The following is a 26,248-nucleotide window of genomic DNA, read 5'->3' on the forward strand; positions in this document are numbered from 1 at the left end:
ATATATATATATATATATATATATATATATATATATATATATATATATATATATATATATATATATATATAATATATATATATATATATATATATATATATATATATATACATATATATATTTATATATATATAATATATATATATATATATATATATATATATATATATATATATATATATATATATATATATATATATATATATATATACATATATATATATATATATATATATATATATATATATATATATATATATATATATATATATATATATATATACATATATATATATATTATATATATATATATATATATATATATATATATATATATATATATATATATATATATATATATATATATATATATATATATATATATATATATATATATATATTTATACATAAAATTTGTTGAATGTCTTTAAAAACGTATTCATATGGTAGTGTTTTCAAAAAATCTTTCTTCAAACGTACCAAACACGCCATAAAATATTCGCTATTGATAGTTAATTCTTTCTGAAGGTGTTCAATTAATAAAATATAATATGAGACCCAAAATACAAAGGAAGATAGAACCTTACAAGTTGACATTTTCGTTTTTGGTCGCTTTGAGCAGCCTTCGCTAGTTGCTGTGCGTCCACTCTTCTGCCTTATAAGTTGACTCTGAAGTGTTGTACTAGATCTAGACCATCTAGAGCCTGCTATATGTAGTATGTATATTTATTACATTTCTGACTCATAATTCTTCATGAATTGCCCCAATAAACTAATTCGGCCCTTTTGCCTTCCAGTGAACAAGATGTCACCCCGTCCGTCCCTGGTGCCTGACGCGGAGGCCGAGCCGTCTCCCACCCCCACTCCTCCCTCAGCCACGCCGCCCCCCACCACCAAGGCAGACCCTAGGTAAGATAACTAAACTTTTCCTAATTTGCCAATCATCTCATAGTCTCAAATCATTTGGCAAATTCACGACGGATATCCTATCTGTGTGAAGCACCGAGGTAACATATGTAAAGGATGTAGTGAAATTATTTAATTTCATTAATTGATTTGGTAGTCACTTTGTAGTAACATTTATTTATTTTTAAATAAAAATAGCCTTGTTAACATAAGTACACTAAAAAATGGTCAGATATATTGTCAGTGTTGTATTATTGTTCTTAATTACTGTTTTACATAGTAAATATTGGTATTTACTAAGTAAAACTAGTATGTTTTTAATTTTTAGCTCCTCTAAGCTACTCTGATACGGCCTTTTAACATGTGGTATTTAAAAAAAAATGGAAATATTTTATATAAAAAATCATCATCATTCGAAATATGGTCCATGGGTTGACTTTTTACAAACGTGGCCTTATATTGAATCAGATAAATGAATGTGGCCTTACGAAATGAAAAGATTCTCTCCCGATATAGATAATTCTATGTTTTAACGATGCATTGCCTTATGCACCACAGGGTGTGAATAAAAGATAGAAGTAAAGAAAAGCAAGCGGGAAATGAGTTGCGTCGGAACAGGATGAAAGGGTTTTTCAGGACTATTAATCAGGTAATTCTATGGTAAGTTAGTAACGCCTCAAGCGTTACAAAAAATAAAGCCTGCTAAAATCAAATAATAATTAATTAAAGTTTTACTTCTTAATAACACTATTTCCTAAAATCTATTGTGACACTTATACGTATTCCGCATCATTTTCAAACACTGTATGATGATATGAAATGCATGAAAACACGTGTCACAATAGATTTTAAGAAATAAAGGTATTCACCAAGTAAGACTTAAATTAAAAATGGATAGATATCACCAAAAAGTGACTGCCGAATCAATTAGTGAACGCATTAATATTATTTCTTATTTTACTTTTAACTTTGTGCAAAAACATGATGATTTAAATACAATAATACAACAATCTGACTATTTTTGAGTTTACTTATGTTAACAAGACTAGTTCTATTTATAAATAAATAGATGTTACTACAAAGTGACTATCAAATCAATAAATGAAATCAAATTATTACTTTTCGTTCATTAAAGTAATCATGGAATGAAAAACGAGACGTTTGCGAATGAAAATCAACTGAACCATTTAATTGAAAATTAACCTTCTGAAATATCTAAACTGAATCTAAATCTAAACTGATCTAAATTGTCCTTCGTTTATTTTTCTCAGTAATTTCTATTAACCTTATTTTTATTTAGTTTTTCTGAAAAGTTGTGAAACCTTGTTCATGAAGTCGCCTACAGCTCCCGCGCAAAACCCGCCAACTATGTTATCATAATTTTAATTAAACATTAATCTCAGTTCCCCGTTCTGCTTCCTCGGGATTCTGTGTTCTTTAGACATATAATCCACTCGGCGAGTTTACTTTTATGTTCTATGTACTAATTGAATGTGCCTATTCTAGGGTGACCAAGGACATTTATTAGTACCTCTATTTTATATCTACACTGCTTCTGCTTTTAATGGCGCTTGGCTAGGTTTTTTTTTATTGACTGTTTTATCACTTAATGCAGATGTTTTAGATTGTATTGCATCGTTAATAATAGTATAATATTCTGATAAGGTAGAAGCTCTTCGTCAGACTCCCCTAGCATTCTCGTATATACAGGGTGTCCCATAATCCAACGTATTCCTTTTAAGGGGTGTTAGGCAAAAGTGGAAACATCTCAAAAACGAGTCCCCCGACGTTGAATATCACTTGTGAGAATGTGTCTCTATATTTACAGCGTATCCCAGTTTAAAATATGTATTTATATATTTATAAATAAATATATATAGATATATATATATATATATATATATATATATATATATACAATATATATATATATATATATATATATATATATATATATATATATATATATATATAAATATATATATATATATATATATATATATATATATATATATATATATATATATATATATATATATATATATATATATATATATATATATATATATATATATATATATATATATATATATATATATATATATATATATATACATATATAGTTATACTAAGAGAGAGAACTATATCCCTTCTTTATACGGTGCTCGGCTAGTATTTTTTCCCTCGTAACTTAGTGTACGTCGACCTGGCGACGATCCGTTTTTGTTTATTTTCTATTTATTATGACGACTCAACTTAAAGCAACCTTTCTGTAATGTCTCCAGATTAGCAATTCTCAGAATATACATATATATATATATATATATATATATATATATATATATATATATATATATATATATATATATATATATATATATATATATATATATATATATATATATATATATATATATATATATATATATATATATATATATATATATATATATATATAAATATATATATTGTATATATATATATATATATATATATATATATATATATATATATATATACATTTGGATAATTTGTATAGCGCCATTTTCGTATGATACAACCTCAAGGGCGCTTTTTTGTGATTTCTAATATAATGATAATTGAATTTTAAGTAGAAATTGATGGCAACAATATTAATATAATTTAACGTGTGGTCACAATAGATAGAGTGGAATTCATGCCGCTGGAGTAACTGGGAGAATAAAGCAAAATTGCAAAAGGTGGCACAATAGGTAACAGTGGAGAAGATTAACTCAAGTAGGAAACTGTGTTTGAAAGTGACATACATCCGGAAGCGGAAGCAGCAGTGCCCGTGAGGGATGGTGGATTTCCACAAGAGAAATGTTCATTCCACAACCAGATACACTATTGGATTGATTACATTTTTTGCCGATATGATATTTACTTTCATTTACCCTCTCGTATGTATTTTCTAAAAACATGTGTATCATAAAATATTTGTAGAATTTATAAAGGAAAAAATGTATTATATTAAACACAAAACAAAAATTTACAACATTTTGAGTGTGTCCAAATACTTATTCACAAATCTGGATTATCTCCAATTAAAGGAGTTATTTTTCATATTATTTTTTGACATCTCTTCAAAGATGAAGAAGAATATGGAAGTCTGGGCATTTACGACCGTCAAAGGCTAGTTTAAGTGATCACTTTACACACGTGTAACATTCGCCAATTCTACCCATTATTGACAACCACACTACTCAAATTCTTGGAAGTTCTATACATATGAATCAATTCCGAAACATAGTCACAAGTGAAGTGATTCATGAACTATGTTAAATAATTTAGAACAAGAAAAGTAATTTTATTTATTTTACATATATTTTTTTCACGAATTTCAGAAGGGTCTTAAGGGTTTGATGGGATTGTTACAATTACAACAAATACAACAGTGTTCATAAATGAAAAAAAAATACTGTTATGGATAAAATAAGATGTGTTTAATTTAGTAAATACTAAATTTTTTTTCAATCTATTGTTTCACTGCTTCGATGCATTCCGCATCAATTTCAAACATCGTATGACGCGCAATACATCGATACACGTGTCACAATAGATTTAAAGAAATATTTGTATTTACCAAGTAGACCTTTAATTAAAAATGGACAGATATAACTACAAAGAGACTGCTAAATCAAGTACTGAAAACAAATAATTACTTTCAGTTAATTTAAATCAGTCAAACAAAGAACGAAAAACTTGACGTTTTCGAATGAAAAATAATTCAACCATTTAATAGAAAATTAACTGTCTGAAATGTCTAAATGATCACAATAAATCGTTATTTATTCATTCTCTATGTTAATTCTTGTCAGAAATTTCTGTTTTTGTTAAGTTTTTCTGAAAAGTTGTGAAACCTTGTTGATCAAGTCGCAAGTTAAGTCGGTGGATTTACCAAGTTAAACTTAAATTATTAATTGTGTATTTGGGTAGTATGTTTTCTAGGGATGGAAAGATTGATAAAGACATAGAAAGGAGAGTGAATGCTGGGAACAAAGTGAATGGTGCACTGAAATCAGTTATAGCAAATAAAAACCTATCAGCGGAAGCTAAACTGGCAGTGCACAACGGAGTCCTGGTTCCAACTCTAATGTATGGAAGTGAAACATGGAGTTGGCAAAAGAAGGATGAAAGTAGACTGAATGCAGTCGAAATGCGATCTCTCAGAAGAATGTGTAACAAAACGATGTATGATAGATGTGCGAATAGTGAAATAAGGAAGGAATGCAAAGCTGAGATAAGCATTATCGATAAAATTAAGAAAGGTGTGTTGAGATGGTTTGGACATGTAGAACGAATGAGTGAGGAAAGAACGGTAAAACAAATTTATGAGGCGAATGTTAGCGGGAAAAGAAGCAGAGGAAGACCGAGAAAAACATGGCACGATCAGGTATGCCAAATACTTGAAAGTGGTCAGGTTAGGAGTCGTAACAATCGGCGGGTATGTATGAGGAGATGCATGAACGTGGAAGAGGCGAAGAATGTTTGCAAGGACAGAGTGGTGTGGCGCTCTATTCTCTCTGCCTACCCCTGCGGGGAAGCGGCGTGATGGTTAGTTAGTTAGTTAGTTTTTAACTTAAATTAAAAAGGGATAGATATTACCACAAAGTGACTATCGAATAAATAAATTAAAAATAAAATATGTGTGTTTTTTAACATGACTAAAACAGTACAATTTTGGTTAAATAATTTACCAAATACGTCATAATAATATTAGAAGTAAACAGATTTTTTATGCGTGAGTGAAAATCTTTACAACACTCAATAGTTTTTCTGTACTTTTTTGCAAATGTAGCGAGTTTTCCTCTTACACCTGTTTTTTGCAGAGAACTATTTTGAGTGATAAGTAAGTCTTAAAGTTATTCGCTGTAAATAAATTTGAAAGTGCTTTTTTAACAATTGCCGAGACTTTATGGAACTATTTTTTAGACCTCATACGAAGGCTTAAAATTCATGTGCAGAAAAGAAACATGTACATACATTGACGGGTTTATTGCTAAAAAGCAATCAATCAGAGGGTCAAAAATATCACTGATAAATAAACATTTTAAAACTTTTTGACTCGCCATTTTTTTTCTACCAGTTTCGAGACGTATTTTTGGTATATGTTGGTACCTTTCTTTGGTATATTTTATGCCTTTGGTATATTTTGGTAGCTTTCTTTGGTATATTTGAAAACTTTTGGTATATTTTGGTACCTTTCTTACGTATATTTCATACCTTTGGTACGTGTTCATAACTTTCTCCGGTATATTTTATATCTTTGGTATATTTTAGTTCCTTTTTTGGTATATTTTAAATCAATAATATATTTTGGTACCTTATTTTGTTTATTTTGGTGCAATAATTTACAAAAAAAGTTAAAATAACTGATTATCAATTTTACATTTCATAAACTTTATAAAATGAATTAACTTTGTTTTCACCACTTTCTTTAATAATAAAATTAAACCTACCGGTTTCGACAGAACTTTGTCATCATCAAGGTTTATTTTAATTCAAAAACATTAAAATACTCTCACCAAAAACTTCCACACACTCCGTAAAAATCCTAAATATCGCAGTATCTGCAGAAAACATTCAAGAAATTTACATTTCATATTTATCAAATAGACTTCAAATAAACACGTTAATAATTCTTACTTTGTTTTAAGTATATAAAATTAATTACTGAGATAGTGAAATGTGTGCTATTTTTCACTAACATCCTATTTCGTTCGTAAAAGCTCTTTTTTGTGACGAATTTCATCATCAACGAAAATTCTTCAACCTTTTGTTTTTCTCGTCATCCCAGCCGTATTATTACTCTATCGAATCTTTCCCATTTTATCCAACAGATCAAATTACATACTCAATTACGTTACTGAATAAATAAGCAATGGAGCCTATCTGTATAATATGAGCTAATCATTTATCGAATATCCGTTATATGTTATCTTTATAGTGTCACGTAACACTCTACGTGATATTACTCGTAGATTTTTGACCAAACAAATCACCCGGGGACCGTGAATCAGTGGTATATAAAGCCTGCTAAAAAATTGATGGTATATAAAGTCTCATTTTTCAAAATACTTGACATTTAGTTGCCAATGAACATAACAAATTGAATTTGGATGCGATATTAAAGATTTAAAAAAAAATTCTAATTCGAGAGATCCACACGCTCAGGATTTTTTTGTTATTTTAAAATTTTAAGTGAACTGAAATTCATAGTATAATACGCAGATTTAAGGTTTTACCTATTAAGAGCCAGGATTTTTGTAATTAACATAGTTAAACATAAAATAATAATAAGTAAGTACTTAAAATAAATTTCTGAAAATCTATTCAAACCAGAATTAAAATAAACCTAAGTATTAATATTTAAAAATATTTTGACGTCTCAATATATATGAAGAGGAATATGAAAATCTGGGTATTTACAATATAAATATTTAAAATTTAAGTTTTACTTAGTAAATACCACCATTTCTTAAAACCTATTGTGACACGTGTTTCGATGCATTCCGCATCATTTTCAAACACCATATGTGATGTTAAACACCCATTTTCAAATGATGCGGAATGCATGGAAACACGTATCAGAATAGATTTGAAAAACAGTGATATTTGCTAATTAAAATTTGAATTGAAAATAGATACATTTTACTGCAAAAAGACTGCCGACTCAATGAATGAAATCATATTAAATAAATAAAAATTAAAAATATTTCATATAATTTTTCTTACCTTCAAGGGAAATTGGTCTTGATGAATAACCAACGGGGTTTACGCTTTAATATATGCACGATAAGAGGAGTAATGAGTGTTTAAAGTAAAATCCCGAATCTAAGGCCGTCCCTAAGTAAGGATCGTGACAAGGACTGGAATACAGAGATTACAAGTTGGTAATCTTAACGGGTGGAGGACTTCGAAGGTAATAGGACATACAGTAGTAGGCACAAAGATCTACCGTTGAAATTCGATATTCGTCCGCCCCTCTATTGGTACAAATCCCTATTCGTCCAACTTCTTTGAATTAAATAAGACCGCCAAAAAGATTCCAACACGACCAGATCAATCAGAACCTAAAATCTGGTGGTGTTAATACCAGATTTTAGGTTTATTTTAGGAATTTTGGATGTCTACTTAATTGGAGGACATGTATGACAAGATGGGTGGAAATGGAGAAAGTTAGGAGTGTATGTCAGGACAGACGAGTGTGGAGTTCCATTCTCATTTCTGCCTACTCCTTCAGAGAAATGGCGTGATGGTAGTTGTAGTAGTAGCGTATATGAAAAATAAGATAAAAATAATAAGCTGAATTACAAATTTCAATAAATTGTTGTCAAGCAATTTAATAATTACCACCACCGAAATTTCATTAAAATATTTTTCAGTTTTATATGAATACGTTGCTAGTATTTCGCAAAATAAATAATATTCTTCTGCGTATGGGCAATAAAAACACAGTTATCATAACATACTTTACGGAGGTATGAAAGTACGAAATGGGGATATTACATCCCGTTTACGCCTGTAGTAATAATAATTCTACTAAGGGTGTTTTTTCGTTGTTGAGAAAATTCGTAATGTATCTATTCTCGCTCCAGTTAATATGAAAATAACTCAGTGAGCTGTAAATTAATTCAATAATTTAACTAATTACTTGACTACAAGCAATCTATGATAGTACGAGTATATATATATATATATATATATATATATATATATATATATATATATATATATATATATATATATATATATATATATATATATATATATATATATATATATATATATATATATATATATATATATATATATATATATAAATATATAAATATATATATATATATATATATATATATATATATATATATATGTATATACATACATATACATATATATATATATATATATATATAAATATACATATATATATATATATATATATATATATATATATATATATATATATATATATATATATATATATATATATATATATATATATATATATATATATATATATATATATATATATATATATATATATATATATATTTATATATTTATATTTATATATATATATATATATATATATATATATATATATATATATATATATATATATATATATATATATATATATATATATATATATATATATATATATATATATATATATATATATATATATATATATATATATATATATATATATATATATATATATATATATATATATATATATATATATATATATATATATATATATATATATATATATATATATATATATATATATATATATATATATATATATATATATATATATATGTAATTCTGATTAAATCCGACACAAAATCAATGGTTGATTGAAATTAGCAAGCCTCTAGCCACCTAATTCCTAATAAAAGCCTGCCTAATCGCTAACTGCTACTCTTCTCTCGCTAATCACCCCGAAGCTCCAAAACATCCAGAATTCTTCCGTGACAGGATATCGGGTTTTCCGACTAGAAATAAGATACACCTTATTCCCCATTAGGGCAGAACCTTCCCCAGAAAATTCGATCCCTGAAATGATCTCTAGTCACATAATAACCCCTTAGAAGGGTCGTATCTTATCTACCCTTAACGAAGATGATGGACTCTGATTAATACTTAAGTACTCAAAATATTTAAAAATAATTTATTTTGGATACGTATGAACCTCCAACGTTCATAATTTTTCGCGTAAGTCACATCTATATTTACTGTTTTATCAATGAAATAATTGTTGTATTTTTGAAATATTATACTGATATTAGACTGAATTCTAAAGACAGGCTGACTTTTTTAAACTTTTTAATCAAAATAAGTAATGTTATGTACGTACTAGATATGCAACTATCCTTACTTTCTGTTAGATCCTTTGAAACAGACGCTTAAAGGAATTTTCTACAGAATGATTAAAACTTTAATTTTTGTGTATTTTTTTATTGTTTTAATATTATTAAAAAAATAACTGCACTTTTTACTTCGCTCTTGTTTATTAAAAGGAGCTGATACTTTTTTCAATCAAATACAATTTAATTAATTTATTTCAAGAGATTAAAATAACCTCTTATGCATTCAATTTTTTTCTTTATTCCAGACCACGAGGTAAAGTGTGCAAGCCGCAAAAGTTTATATGGCATACATAATATAAAATAAAATGAAAAAAAAACTAACATGTTGTTTTATATCATCTATTTTATTTATATCTATAACGAGGCCATATAAATATTGAAATAAAAATTATTCATGTTATTATTTTATTTTTAATGTTTTCCTTTAATATTCTGAAGTCTTAAGTATGTCCTTGTTTTTGATACAACAGTTTTTTTTCTTTTACTTTAAAAATCCTTTTTTACTAAATGTTTTTTTTTGAAGCATCAGAAAATTTGAAAATAATATTTTGTTAAATAAGATTATTTTAGTGTTACTTAAATAACTTTTCTTTGTATGTACTATTTTGTAGAATTAACTATCAAAAAATACACTTATTTTAGATTAGATAACAAAACTGTTAACCTAAGCATATCTTTAAATTATTTTAAATATAAATGTACTTTGTAAAAATAAAAATAAATACCCACAAGCACACATGTCTTGCGGTTTGAATAATTTTTAAATTCTCACTGCTTTTAAATGAGAATATTCAAGTACATACGCTCTATTCATCACTGTCATTAAAGAGTATATAATGTTAATATAGATGATGAATTATAATGAAAATCCTTTAACGTCTATCAGAGCTCATCCATCACTACTGCATACTAATTAGGCAGATGGAATGTACGCGTGCTGTTCACATAACATCATACAATCATTGGAATTGCTTTTTCATATGTTAATTGGAAAATTATTAAATAACATTATAAAATGCTTTATAAAGTAATATTACTAAATACTCCATAGATATAAATATCATTTTAATCATTGTTATAATTAACATAATAATAGGGCACTTCTTAGTAACTGTTCCAATTGATTTACCACTATTATATTATAGGTATCTTCATTTGATTTGAAACATATATTGATACTCTCTATATGAAAGAAGAGTGAAATCTTAGCATCCCGAGACCTACGATCTGGTATTTGTGTACCGGAAGCGATCCTATGATATTGATATCTAATCTCAATGTGAATAATCTAGCGTCTGATATAATAAATAAAATCATTTTGCTATTCTTGATTATTTGTTCGCCTCCGTAGTGTAATGGTCAGCACGCCCAGCTACCGTTCTGGAGGTCCCGGGTTCTATTCCCAGGGGGGGTAAAATATATATAAGTGATTTTTTCACTCTAATATTTATTCAATATTACCCTGGACTGGTACCTGAAGCGGAGGCTGATCACCTTTCCTTCGTGTGTTAACGATCAAGATAACACTGTGTTTATATAATGCAGTGCCCTATGCACCATTTGGGTGCGGATAAGGATTTGAAAAAATATATATATACAGTGAAACCTCTATATATCGTTTTTCAAGGGACCTTTCGAAATAAACTATGAATACGGGAAAACAATTTGTATGACATACCAGTAACTCGAGTGTACTTTTTTGCAAATTTGCACACAAATACAAAAAAAGAAAAGTATGTATATATATATATATATATATATATATATATATATATATATATATATATATATATATATATATATATATATATATATATATATATATATATTTATATATATTTATATATATATATATATATATATATATATATATATATATATATAATATATATATATATATATATATATATATATATATATATATATATATATATATATATATATATATATATATATATATATATATATATATATATATATATATATATATATATATATATATATATATATATATATATATATACACACACATTTATATATATTATTTTTTATATTTTTTTTTCTTATTTTATTAATTGCATAAGACGCTTGTGCAGTGTACAAATAAAAAAATATTGTATATACGAGTTTAGAGTATACATAAAAAGAGAAAGCCAAATTTCACAAATTTATTACCATGAATTATTTTTTGCAGAGATCCAAAAAGTCGAGCAGGGGCATGCAGGGTATGTCTGAAGTCATTCAAGCCAGACGACTTCAGTAAAACCTGTAGGGAGTGTCAACAGAGGGTTTGTGAAGACTGCGCTAGCTACTCTAAACTAGACGAAAATCAAGATGCGGTAAGAAACTCAGATTTATTTTAATATCCATATTGCACCCATAAGATCAATGAGTAAGGTGTACTACGAATTCACATTTGATGCTGCCTGTCAATTCATTAATGCGCTAGTAGTATCTAGGAGCAGGCCTGGCCAGCCCAAATTGCACCCCGGGCCGCATCGATGATGTAAAATTTTCTCAAGGGCCGCACACAGACAATATAATTTTTCTTTTTAAACAACGATTTTCATAATTTTTGTTTTTTAAGTATTATAAATAATTTAATGCAGAGGTAATCAGAAAGTATAATCAGGGTAATTGTGAAAAAACATTACTACGACCAGATGTGAGAAGAAAACACACGTTGAATCAACAAAAATGTATTTCTACCGTAATAAACATTTAGAAAATTTTTAACAATCAAAATTATCAATAAGGACACATAAATCAAACAAAATTAACATTTTTTTAAAAATAAAACCAATTTATCAATAACCACGTTTCTTTTCGCTTGATAAATTGTTCTAAATCTCTTTCAATAGTTGAAGTTACACACCTTAACTGGTTATCAAAATTTTTTGAGATTGCTTTAAATTGTCAAAGCTGAAGAGCGTGCGAACGGATATTGTTTACTGTTTTTATAACAACATGCATGACTTGGCTAATAGATAATACTTGAGAACATAAATCTTGTTGATGTATCAAACCGTGTATGACAAATATATCACTGGTTTAAAAATATATTCTTCACACATGACCGCGGGCCGTGGGTTGGCCACCCTTGATCTAGAGTTAATTATTGTAACGGTATATTCACGGATCTACCAAACAATGAAATGACATGACCGCAATCAATGTTAAACGCTGCAGCTAGACTGATTTTTTGGAATTTCACATCACCCCACTCCATCACAAACTAAGATGTATATATTGTAATATAATATGTATCCAAACAGACACTTATGTCTAATTATCAAACGAAGGGATTTTTTAAAATGGGAATTGGAATAATAATATTTACCTTTTATATTAAGAACACAGTTTATAGATCAATTATTGAATTTTTGTTTCTTCTAGCTAAGAACATGTTTATTTTAATCTGTATTGGGAACAGGAAGGATAAACTAGTGTGGGCCAATCAGGAACTTCTCAGCATTTGCTCAATTGGAAAAAAAACATGTAAAACTGCTTTGGAGAATGTTGTTTGAAATAGAAATATAGGAAAACTAAGCACAATATGGCGAAATCAATTATTTCAAATACTTGAAGTGGCCTAGTCAGAATAATGGACGAGTGTGTATGAGGAGATGTATGAATGTGGAAGAGGCAAAGAATGTCTGTAAAAACAGAGTAATATGGCGTTCATTTCTCTGTCTATCCCTGTGGGGAAGCGGTGTGATGATAATTTAGTTATGATTTACGCAACAGGATTAGTGCCTTATAATTTTAACTTCCAATGATCCTAATAAAGATGCAAAATAATGTTGCTATATTTAATTCGTTCAAATTTTAAATTACAGAGTCACTTGCCTTTAATAATATACAAGTATGTACGCTTAAATTGAAAAAAGGTCTCATTTGTGTTCCTCAATTTGAAATTCTATCACATAATTTAATGATCAACCCGATTTTATCGTACATCAAAATACGGGATATTTGATATTATCTTATTTTGTAGCGTTAGGTATGTTCATATCATTTATAGATTTGGCATTTGCTTTGTGGAATAATTCGATTATTTAAGTATAAAAATAAAACACTCGTTTGAGACCAGTTTTTGAGAGAACATGACTAGTTTTGAGAACAAAAGATGTTCTTATCAACAAGCGAAAATACAAACAGTTCGTAACTACACCTGTTTCAGTGTCCTTTTTTTCCTCCAGGATTTTTCTCCCCTTTTATTTATGTCAAGTTTTTTTGTTATTTTTTGTTGCGGCATTCACTTTTTGGTAGGACATAAATCAATTATTAATAAAACATTTGTTTTTTATCACTTTACTATTATATTGTTACGACTAGTTTAAAAAACTACAGATGTTTCCATTTAAGGGTTTTAATATAAATCTGAATATGATATAAAACAAGCATTTTATTTTGAATTTAAGATTTTTATTGATCTCAACGTTTGTAGGTATGTAGATAAAAATAAAACGGATATTTCATGAGGGTTTCTGCTATTGAAAAACTAATTTCCACCATAGATATCGCCAATTTTCTGTCGGTTATATGAACGTTTCAATTAAATATGTTTTCAATTGAAACGTACAAATAACTTCCATATTCTTCCACATCAATATTGAGAATTCAATAATAAACCTTGAAAAATGCGACAAAAAAAACCTCTTTATCAAAACCAACATTATCAAAATCTAAATAGTCTTCATTTTGTGTTTCATACAGATTTACAAAAAGAAATATGTAAATTTGAAAAACTCCTGAATTAATAAAAATGTGTTTTTACGCTTTGTCGTTCATTTGAAAGCTAAAAATAATACCAGGTTGTCCTATAGCTACCTGAAAGCTCCAGGCGTTAGCTTTGGTACTGAATAAATTATCAGAGATAAAGAAAAAGTAGGACATTTCGCAAAATTCCCTTTTTTGTCAGAAAGCTCAAAGCTTTCGGTTAACGGGGCTTCCGATTACTTTGTTATCCATATTACGTTCCCAAAATCTAATTAAGACTTTTCCCGAGGCTAATTACACAAATTACTTTGTCTTTTGACCCTCGATTTTGCTGCTGACAAGGTATGATATATTTATGTACCTACAAATATAAAGTCTCTTTGAACACTTAAATTTTATGATTTAAAAAATCATTGTTTGTGACAGATCTATTTTATTTTTACTTATCTAATCAATGAATTCGTTCACATGATTTTGAGTTTGTCCAAAATCTTGGTTTTCACCCAAATTTATGAATAATACACTCAAAATGTTGTAAATGAAATCATTGGTTAGATAAGTAAAAACAAAATTGCCCTAGAATAAACAATGATATTTTATCATAAAATCTATGTGTAAAAAGAGATTTTATATTTGTAGGTATATAAATATATCACACTAAGTGTATCCAAATACTTGTTCACAAATCTGTGTAAAAAATAACTATAAAGAAACATTAAAAATGCTATAAATTAAAATACCTGGTCAAATTTAAAGCTTCATTAAACTTTTTAAATCATGTTTTCAGGCGTTTTCCAGTATTTAAAAATAATCCGGGTTTGAATCACGCATACATCCAAATACAACGTGTTTGCTTAATAAAAGATTTTTCAATCCAAATTCCATTTTCTTCTTCTGGGTATTTACAGGGATTATGACCTGAAATTCGGAGTTTTTCCAGGGCTTTTAACCTGACAAAAGCCGGTTAAGTGATCACTTTACACACTGTAGTATTCACTTCTGTAATAATGGACAACGAGTTTTTGTTTGTTCAAAATCTCAAATCTCCTGATAATATTCATTTATTCGTTAAAAACAATAAAAAAATGTATCCAAAAAGAACTCCATCGACAAGACACACAAGGTGGCTTGGTGAGTCTCTGCAATTTAAAAAAATATGTTTAAAATTGTAATTTAAATAAATGTAGGTATAAAATTTATGTTAATAAAAAAATAACAAATTAAAAAAATTGCTTTGAAATTTCTATGCAGGTGTTTATTTGAATAAGCGCTTGTATTTATCTAGAAAAAGCCACAGCAACGCGTGGCCTGGTACGGCTAGTACATAATAAAACTATTTCCCAGGAAAGCTTAGCTCAAAAGCACACACTACGCAAGTATACTTCATACTTTTCCATTCGACTACAATTCTCTTTGTGGCATAGATACTTACATAAGTAAGAATAAAATACGGCTTATAAAAAATAAAGCCAATCTGACATTTTTACCTTTTCTCGAGACGTTATCTCGGCTTTGAACCCCGTTTGTCTACTTAACGTTGTGTGTCCTTCGAAAGGATAAGGAATAAAAAGTCTAGAATTAAATGTTCCTTAATTTATCGCCTGGCTTTTGGTTCTAAGAACAGTTCGAAGAAAACGTACCCAGTATTTTTCTCGTTACTTTAATAAACATGAGACGCTTTTAAATCCAGTGTCTAAGAAAAACATTTTGTTTAAGAAAAAGCTTATCTTACAAAAAGTCTTTGTGTAAGATAAGCATTATCGATAAATTTAGGAAAGGTGTATTGAGATGGTGCAGTCAAAATGCGATCCCTCAGACGAATGTGTGGCAAAACGATTTTTGATAAATGTTCTAATGATGAAAAGAGGAAAGAATGAAAGGCTGAGATAAGCATTATCGATAAAACTAAGAAAGGTGTGTTGAGATGGTTTGGACATGTGGAACGTATGAGTGTGGAAAGAACGGTTAAACAAATTTATGAGGCGAATGTAGTTGGAAAAAGAAGCAGAGGAAGACTGAGGAAAACTTGGCACAATCAGATATGTCAAATACTTGAAAGCGGCCGGGTCAGGCATCGTAATAATCGTCGGGTATGTATGAGGAGATGCATGAATGTAGAAGAGGCGAAGAATGTTTACAAGGACAGAGCGGTGTGGCGTTCGATTCTCTCTGCCTATCCCTGCGGGGAAGCGGCGTGATGGTAAGTTAGTTAGTTAGTTAGTATTGAGATGGTTTGGGCATGTGAATCTAATGAGTGAGGAAGAATAAATTTATCAGGCCAATGTGGTTGGAGATGGCATGATTAATTACTTTTTTTTAGATGACAATTGCATGTGACATTAGTATGTAAGGTCCGAATCCTGGATTATAATCACACACATGAGAAACGCCAGAAAATACCATTTTCATTTTTATTATTGAGCTTATAATTTGACCAGATAATTTGAATAACAACATTTTGATTGTGTCCAAATACTTGTTCACAAAATCTGGATTATCTCCAATTACAGGAGTTATTTTCATGTTATTTTTTTGTCCGCCTCCGTAGTGTAATGGTCGGCACGCTCGGCTACCGTATTGGAGGTCCCGGGCTCGATTCCCAGGGAGGGTCAAATAAATATAGGTGATTTTTTCACTCTAATATTTATTCAATATTACCCTGGACTGGTACCTGAAGCGGAGGGCTGATCACCTTTCCTTCATGTGTTAATGATTAAGATAACACTGCGTTTATATGACGCAGTGCCCTATGCACCATTGGGGTGCGGATAAGGGTTTTATTATAATATTATATATTTTTTTAACATCTCATCAAAGATGAAGAAAAATATGGAAGTCTGGGCATTTACGGGGCTGACGACCGTCATAGGCTAGTTTAAGTGATCAATTTACACACGTGTAACATTCACGTGTGTAAACATTGGACTGGTGCCTGAAGCGGAGGGCTGATCACCTTTCCTTCATGTGTTAACGATCAAGATAACACTGGGTTTATATGATACAGTGCCCTATGCACCATCGGGGTGCGGATAAGAGTTCGAATGAATTATGTACAAGGTTTATAGATCATTTATTAGATTTTTATCTGATTCAATATGTTTTTATTTGAATCTGTGTTGGGAACAGGAGGAATAGTCTAGTGTGAGCCAGTCAGGGAATTCTCAGTATTTGCATATTACTGGGAGGAAACCACGGAAAATTCTTCAGGAGAAGGCGGACTGTTGACTGTCATGATGGTCAAGTGCTGAAAAATACTTGAAAGTGGTCAGGTCAGGAGTTGTAATAATCAGGGGATTTGTATAAGAAGATGCATAAATGTGGAAGAGGCGAAGATTTTTCGTAAAGACAAATTGGTGTGGCGTTGTGAATAACACGTGTGAATTATATGATATACTTATACCATACGAGTATATGAGTTCCTGAAATTTGAGTAGTATTGTTGTAGTGGGCATAATGGTGAATGATACAAGTGTGCTAAGTGATCAATCAAAGCAATCTTTGACAGATTGTCTTCTAACCCTTATCCACACACAATGGTGCATAGGGTACTGCATCGTTTTGACGCAGTATTATCGTTACTCACATGAAGGTGATGTGATCACTCCTGCGCTTCTGGGACTAGTCCGGTGTAATATAAAATAAATATAACAATATAACTATTATTTATTTTCACCCCCCTGGGAATCTAACCCAGGACCTCCAGCACGATAGCTGAACACGTTTACCGCTACACCATGGAGGCGGATAGATTTTCAGCTCTGTGAATACCCAGACTTACATATTATTCTTCATCAATGTTGAGAAGTCAAATGTAAATAATATTTTATGCTTAATTTCTCGAAAACGTAATTGAGAATGTATTTATAAGAACTTGAGTATTTATTTGCAACCCTATTACGTAAATACGACCATTTTAAGGGATGATAAGAGCTTCATCAGAGCAAAAACGAAAAGGTCGAAAGGGAGTCGTTAGTGATGAATTGAATTTCATGAAATACGAGAAGATATTTAAGCTTCAGAATTTAAACCCTGTATTAAATTATTTTAAAGCAAAATGTTCCATGGCGGACTATTTAGAGGGAAAAAAAGAGTCTAATTAAATTATATTGACATCTCAACATGGATGAAGAAGAATATGGAAGTGTGGGTATTACTTTAAGGATTTTTTAAAGGATTTTTGGTGAGAGTATTTTAATGTTTTTAATGTTTTTGAATTAAAATAAACCATGATGATGACAAGGTTCTTGTCAAAACCGGTAGGTTAAATTGTATTCATAAAAAAGTGGGTAAAACTAAGTTATTTAATTTTAAAGAGTTGGTATTATTTTTCGATTACCTTGTATATACGCTTTGTTTAACACTGTAAGCATTTTGTGTTGAGAATTGGCGTTTGATCCTTCGTCAGGACGAGTGGCGCTGCTCCGTGTGCCGGCGCAAGCTCGCGTCGCGGCTGGCGGCCGCCGTGCCGCAGCCGGGCAGCACGGACTCGCTGCTGCTGGAGGTGCCGGCCGCAGAGGCGCTGGCGCGGCGCCACAGCGAGGCGCGCCTCGGCGCGCCCGGGCCCGCCGCCGGCGCCGGCCTGGCGCCGCCGCGCAGCCCTGAGCTGCGCCGCCACTCGGACGTGTCGCCGGCCTCGCTCAAGGAACTCGAGAAGGTAAAACCGTTGAATTAAAACTGGAGGTGTCGGCCTGAACGGATTTAATGACTTTGTGGGTAATGGAAGCAGGTTATACAGCCCTTTTGCGCAATATTTTAAATTCGATCTGTTTTACATCCCATCTCTATTATATAATGATGATTAACTATTTTGTATACAGTTTCATTATTACACGTTTTTATGGATAATGGAAGTAGGTTATGCAACTTTATTGCAAAATTTCAAAAGCTCCTGTTACCAAACTACGATTGTCAATATTTAGTATATTTCTACCTTTTATACCATGTAATTCTAAGTACCGTAGAACGGGGCTCTTTGATCATTGATGTGTTACTTGAGCCCAGTACAAAAAAATATTTAGATATATATTTGGTCTACAATAATGAATGTATCGACATGATTCGTTGTTTCCCTGACAAGTGACACTTATACGTTCATTACTGTAGACCAATTACAGATTTTTTTTTGTACTGGGCTCAAGTAACACATCAATGTTCAAGTAGCTCCGTTCTACGGTACTCAAAATTACATGATTAAAAAGGTAGAAACTTACTAAATATTGACAATCATAGTTTGGTCATGGGAGCTTTTAATATGTTGTAATAAAATTGTATAAGCTACTTCCATTATCCATTAAGTCATCAAATAGTTAAAATGTGAATAAAAGAGCTTTTAATAATTAATAATGGAGAAATATTTAGAACCACAAGTTCAAAAAGACACAAACCTAGTTTGGTCTAAATATCTTTCAATATTTCTTAAGTTGCATGACCGGCTCCATTGACCAGTTGGTGTCAACATGTTCATCGTGGTAATAGCTTTGACCTTTTTAACAGTTAAAAGGCGGCACGCAGACGATACGAGGCAGCACGGCCGACCTGGAGTGGCGCTCGCGCGGCGGGCACAGCGGCGCGCAGAGCCGCGCCAGCAGCCCGCCGCGAGCGCCGCCCAGCGTGCCGGCGGTGGCACTGGCCGGGCGGCGCGGCTCGCGCGTGCCCCGGCAGCGGTCCTGCGACGACGAGACCAGCCCCGCGGGCGGCCCGCCCGCCAGCGACGCCCTGGGCCTGCCAGCTCCGATGCCTAGGAGGTAAATTGGACCTCTTCTCTCAGAAATTAAGACTCATCATTTTATTTTTCTTCTCTCCACATATCGCTCACTCCTTTCGATAACGTCACATATAAAAAAACTTAACTTCTAAAAATATAATAAAATGTATTAAAAATAAATATCACCATCACCGAAAAATCAATATTGCATTAAAACATCCTTTAAATGCAAATCTGTTCTCTTTAAAGTATTCTATCGAAAACTTAATTAAAGTTGTGACAAAACGTGGCCAATCTTGTGTTAAACAAATATGATATCATTAAATCGCTCCAAAACGTAACAATTTTACAAGCTAGAATTCCTGATTACTTAAAATCATTTAAAATGGAAATGTAACGTTTTAGTGACGACTTTCAAAGATGTTTTAAATGAATTAGAAGAATAATCGGATATAAAGTCCCCTATAATTTAAGTAGACATAATTGACCAACATCACAAAATACTTGTGTAAACTTAGTCACTATAAAAACAACCTAACTACAATAGATTGTTTAATATGTTAGGATAAGCTTAACCTCAAACTTGTCATCTCCATAACTTTACCACATTTCAAAACCGAAATGTTATGCTTCCTGACATATAATAATAATATCACAACATGTTGTTTTTGATATTATATGATAATATCATCACATACGATAATACCAATGTGCTTATCAAATACATTCAATTACTGCTTTGTATACTTAAGTTATGAAAAAGGTATATCGATTCTACATTATATATGTATATACATTTATAGGTGTTTGGAAAATTCGTTTAATATCTTCAATACTTTCATCTTCATTGTATTTTCTTTGCATTATTTTTTAATACTTTTTTTTGTTTATCAGATAAGATCCACAACATTTTGAGTGTGTCCAAATACTTATTCATAATTCTGTTTTTTTCCACTTAGGAGTTATTTGTACATATTGACATCTCAACATAGATGAAGAAGAATACGGAGGTCTGGGAAATACCTCCATATTTATCTTTGTCTATGTTGAGATGTATTTGTAAAAAAAAGTAAAAACATATAGATAAAAAGTGTTTCTTACTACGAATAGAAGATAAAAGGGGATTTTATTTATTCAAGATTACATTTTATTAAATGTCTACCATAACCTACAACAAAGATGAAAAATAATAAAGAAGTCTGGGCAATTACAAGGCTTATGGCCTGTCATAGGCTGGTTAAGCGATCACTTTACGCACGTGCAAAGCATTTGCCATTGTACACAGGATTGACAACCACACTACTCAATTTTTTAGAACTTCTACATATAGTATGTCATCAATCGCACGACGCTGAATATATGAGTTCACAAGAGCCATGTATGTTGGACTGAGAAAGCTTTTATTTAGCAGACCTCCTTTTGTAATGTATCAAGATTCGATCCCCGGATTATTTTTACATACTGGGAAACTTAAAAACGATTTTCAATTTTATTTGTACACACTCCAAATTTTATTTTATAATGTTTTATAAAATGTGCCACAAAATATCACCAAAAAATATTGAAGACTCTCAAAGTGTTATTTTAAAAAAATATAAAAAGTGCCACAAAATATCAGTAAAAAAACAACTGAAGACACTCAAGTGTTATTTTCTAATGTTTATAAAATGTGCCACAAAGTATCACCAGAAAATATAGAAGACTTTAAAGTGTTATTTTAAAAAATTATAAAATGTGCCACAAATTATCAGTAAAAAAACAACTGAAGACACTCAAACTGTTATTTTCTAATGTTTATAAAATGTGCCACAAAGTACCACCTAAAAATATTGAAGACTCTCAAAGCGTTATTTAAAAAGTTTATAAAATGTTCCACAAAGTATCAGCAAAAAACGGTGGAGAAACAATTTTTTTTTAAACCAGGAAGTGATTGTCTTCTTATAATTATTAGTATCTTAGTATCATTTTGCAATAGTATGAAAATATACTTTATTTGACTTCACGAATCCTCTTTTCTTCAGGGCTTCTGCCTACGACGTATTCGCTCCGGGGCTCGTGGGGCCCGCGCTGGGCGCCGGGGTCTCCCCAGCCCCGGGCATGGGGGGGCCCCCAGCCAGGCGAGCCTCCTTCAGGATAGCTCCAGACGACGAGCCCGGAAGCCCTGACCGGCCCCCCACCCTGCTGGTGGACGAAGATCGAAGAATGCGCAGGCGCGGAAGTCAACTGTAAGTCGATCAAATTTATTATTAGGGGGGCAAGCGCCGTGGCGTGGTTGGGTAGACGCTCGTCTGAGAAACTGGCGTCGCGAGTTCGATTCCCGCCAACAGTAAAGTAAATTCAAGATTTATTTTCACATAATTTATATTCCGTCTCTGTCTGCTTTGCTGGTCGGGGTTGTGGGCGTCTGTGTACCGGCCAACGTCGGGTCGGAATCGGATCTTGCTGACTAAATGAACTAAATACTAATCCCTTTCACTGCCTGCACCGGGGTACTTCTAGAAAATTTGGTAACGGATTAACAAACTTGTATTATTTAGATTGGCAGTGACAGGGATATTGAAAGCTTTCAAATGTAAAAATTCACAGTAAAATCGGGATACAATTTTATGTTGCTTCACATTTTCAATAAATTTTGCAACTTAGTTTTAAAAAATTGCTTTGCAAGAGCAGATCTGTCAGGAAGCCTAGATGCTTCTCTATCAGATCTGGGCATGCGGTGGGACAGCTTTCAACATATAATTTATATTTTAAGCAATAAATTTGTGATTTTTCATTTTAGAATTATGATATAACTTTGTTTTAAAATGACTATAAATATTATAACTTAATTATAATGTCTATCGGTTTCGAAACTTACAGCTTCTTTTTCAAGATTGATTAATACATTTTCAAGACTTATTAATAATTCGAAGCTAACCGCTTCTTTTTCAAGACTGATTAATCTTTTTCGAGACTGATTATTCTCAATTGGTCTGGGTGTTTGTGATGTGTTTTTCATATTTACTTTCCCTATCCTTACTATCCCACCTGCAGACAAGCCTCTAGAAGTAGATGTTTTAGAAGTAGATCTTCATCTATATTAAGATGTCAAAAAATAATATGAACTATCAGGTTGTTATTTCACGACACCGAAAAGGCTAAACAAAATATCAAGTTCTGTAAGGGTTGGATGTCAATATTTTTATTGGCTCTTATTTGGTCGTAAGCACTTCCCCGGGGCGGAGATTTAATTAGGGCGGGAACACGTATCCCTTCGGTCCAACCCTGCGGTCAACAAGGGCGGTTCAATAAACACGACGCCTTCCAAACACTTTGCGAGTGGTTTGTCACCAAGATATTTTACATTCTGAACCCTGACCCCTCGGAAACCTGAGCTTCCAATATCACATTGTGCGATGGCCTCAAAGTGGTCTCAAATGACAACCTTCACCCGAACGCGCCAAATGAACACAGATATTTTTTAAAGGTCTTGGTATATCGATCATTCACAAATTGATGTAATCGGATATCCTGTGGATGTTATTTATTCATCAACTGATTTGGCAGTCAATTTGAAAACTCAAATCGTAATTTCGAAAAAATAGTATAAGTGACAACTATAGTTAAAATTAGTAAGTTAGCTTGGTCGATTTAAAAGAAAAGCTCATAATTGGAATAAAATCCAGCATTTGTGAATAGTAATAAAAAATATCGCGATTTGTCATATAAAATACCAATAAACTTGTATACTCCCCATCTCTATAGAATTCGTCATTTTCTTTGAGATGTTAATAAATATGTATTTTTTATATAAATTAGTCGTAAATATAACTATTTTTTATATATCGTATTGAAAATGCACTTGGTCACTTTCTCCTGTATGAATACGATATGTCTAAGATTTGTGAACGAAAATTTGATGTTTAAAATAACAACATATTTTGGGTATACGAGCATATTGAAGTATAAAATTTAACAAAATTTTAATATATGTATATCAACTGTTACACAATAATTTCACACTTGAAGAAATTTCATGATTACTTAAGTGAAGTAGGTAACGATAACTGCAATAAGAAAGGAGAGGAGGGTTTTATGAGGAGGTTTTGGATGCTTTTTGAAGTTATTCAAAAGGTAGATTATTGAAGCTTTTTTAAGCTAGTTTCATGAATTAAAGCTTCTCGGATGTATATTATTCCATAATCTGTCGGCTTGTGACGATGTCTCTCATTACAGGCCCGATATATCCGCGCTGGTAAACCGCGTGCCGACGCTGGGCGGGTCCAGCTCGCCCACGCACGCCGCGCCGCCCGCCGTGCCGCTCCGCCAGCAGCAGTCCGTGGACGGCGAGGCCATCAGGATCGTCATCCACGACGTGGACAGCGGCGGCGCGGCACGCAAGCGCGTGCTGCTGCGGCGCGACCCGGCGGACAAGGCCCACCGCAGTGAGTATCGCAGTAAGCACACACTATCCTTCATACTTCTCTAGATGACACGTCTGTGCTAGAGTAGGCACCTTTCCTCACCTGACTGTGTGTGCTGCTGCAGCGCGTACAGTGAGTATCGCAGTAAGCACACACCTATCCTTCATACTTTTCTAGACGACACGTCTGTGCTAGAGTAGGCACCTTTCCTCACCTGACTGTGCGTGCTGCTGCAGCGCGTACAGTGAGTATCGCAGTAAGCACACACCTATTCTTCATACTTCTCTAGATGACACGTCTGTGCTAGAGTAGGCACCTTTCCTCACCTGACTGTGCGTGCTGCTGCAGCGCGTACAGTGAGTATCGCAGTAAGCACACACCTATCCTTCATACTTCTAAAGACGACACGTCTGTGCCGGAGTAGTTACCTTGCCTACATTAAACATGAGTCCATCAGTTTTTTTTTTGTTTCACTTTATCAGACATTGTATTATTCACATCATGATATATCAATATTAAAGGTTACTCATTTCAATGTGAAACCCATTCATTACATGTTGATATCGTAGGGTGAATAATTCTGTGTGTGATAGAATAAGATATTTACGCGTATATTCACTTTTTTTAACACACTTATTTAACCTTTTGGACGCGTAAGTCGGCTAAAGTTACCCGAATTTTTTTCTCCTTTGAACGTGTTAATCGACTATAGTCCATGACTTTTACAAGCCATCGACTAAATTAAACAAATAAAAGGAAAAAAAGGAATTTTATACAATACTTTTTTAAATAATTTTTTTTTGCTTAACGCGTTCAAAGGGCTTAACAAAATTATATGGCATTGAATCGTATTAAAATTTTATATTACTTGTAATCTTAGTGCGTAGTTGTATTTTGTTTACATTTTTAAAAAGTTTAACTAACTAACCATCAAGCCGTTCTCTGCAAGGTAAGGCAGAGAGAATATATCGCCACACTAATCTGTCTTTGCAAACAATCGTCGCCTCTTCCACATTCATGACTCCTGACCTGGCTACATTAAAGTATTTCAAATTCTTGAACATGTCAAGTTATCTTCGGTTCTTTTTTGCTGCTATTACCAACCACATTTGCATTTTAAATTACTTAAAAAGTTTGGTTTAGAATTTGAATGTTTGGGTGTCATTTTGGTCCCGTGGTTAGTGTCGTGGGCTCTTAAGTCAGTGTTTCTCGGCTCGAACCCACTCTACCACAATTTGATACCTATTTCTAATAACGAGCCGCTTAGGCTCACAGAAATAGTATGAAATTGAAATATTTGTGTAAATAATAAAAACACAAATATTTCTCTTTTTTAAAAAAAAAAACCTGTTTAACTATTTTTCAAAGTAGATATTTTCATATTAAAAAGAGAATTTGTCGCACTCCATAAACAAGTAAGTTTCTCCCTTAGCAATTTATTTTTTATCCGTCTTTGTTATTTGTACTTATCTTAAACGTACTATATATCAATTGCGAGTTTTCTTTGTTCGAACGTTTGTTTGTTTTATAACAGCTATGAACCCCACATTGTTTCTTTTGATAAATATTTTATAACCCATCTAGGGGAAAAGGGTCAGCCTTAGTGCGTC

At 31.6% G+C, this 26,248-nt stretch overlaps 2 protein-coding genes across 2 annotated transcripts in view; one reads left to right on the forward strand and one right to left on the reverse strand.

Annotated features, from left to right (window-relative positions):
- Window positions 1-26,248, reverse strand: part of brn (beta-1,3-galactosyltransferase brn) — a 435,255-nt gene that overhangs the window by 254,415 nt on the left and 154,592 nt on the right. The gene's annotated exons all lie outside the window — the stretch shown is intronic.
- Fife (regulating synaptic membrane exocytosis protein fife) overlaps window positions 1-26,248 on the forward strand; it is a 188,157-nt gene that overhangs the window by 142,861 nt on the left and 19,048 nt on the right. Inside the window, exons 4-9 of the mRNA XM_088259890.1 lie at window positions 798-909; window positions 12,004-12,148; window positions 18,937-19,185; window positions 20,025-20,275; window positions 22,257-22,460; window positions 24,451-24,671. Coding sequence (XP_088116016.1) covers window positions 798-909; window positions 12,004-12,148; window positions 18,937-19,185; window positions 20,025-20,275; window positions 22,257-22,460; window positions 24,451-24,671 — 1,182 coding nt within the window. The remainder of the gene's footprint in view (window positions 1-797; window positions 910-12,003; window positions 12,149-18,936; window positions 19,186-20,024; window positions 20,276-22,256; window positions 22,461-24,450; window positions 24,672-26,248) is intronic.

This window comes from Brachycentrus maculatus, unplaced genomic scaffold (assembly GCF_059751285.1).
Source record: "Brachycentrus maculatus isolate JH-2025_06_01 unplaced genomic scaffold, ASM5975128v1 h1tg000121l, whole genome shotgun sequence".
NCBI classification, from domain to species: domain Eukaryota; kingdom Metazoa; phylum Arthropoda; class Insecta; order Trichoptera; family Brachycentridae; genus Brachycentrus; species Brachycentrus maculatus.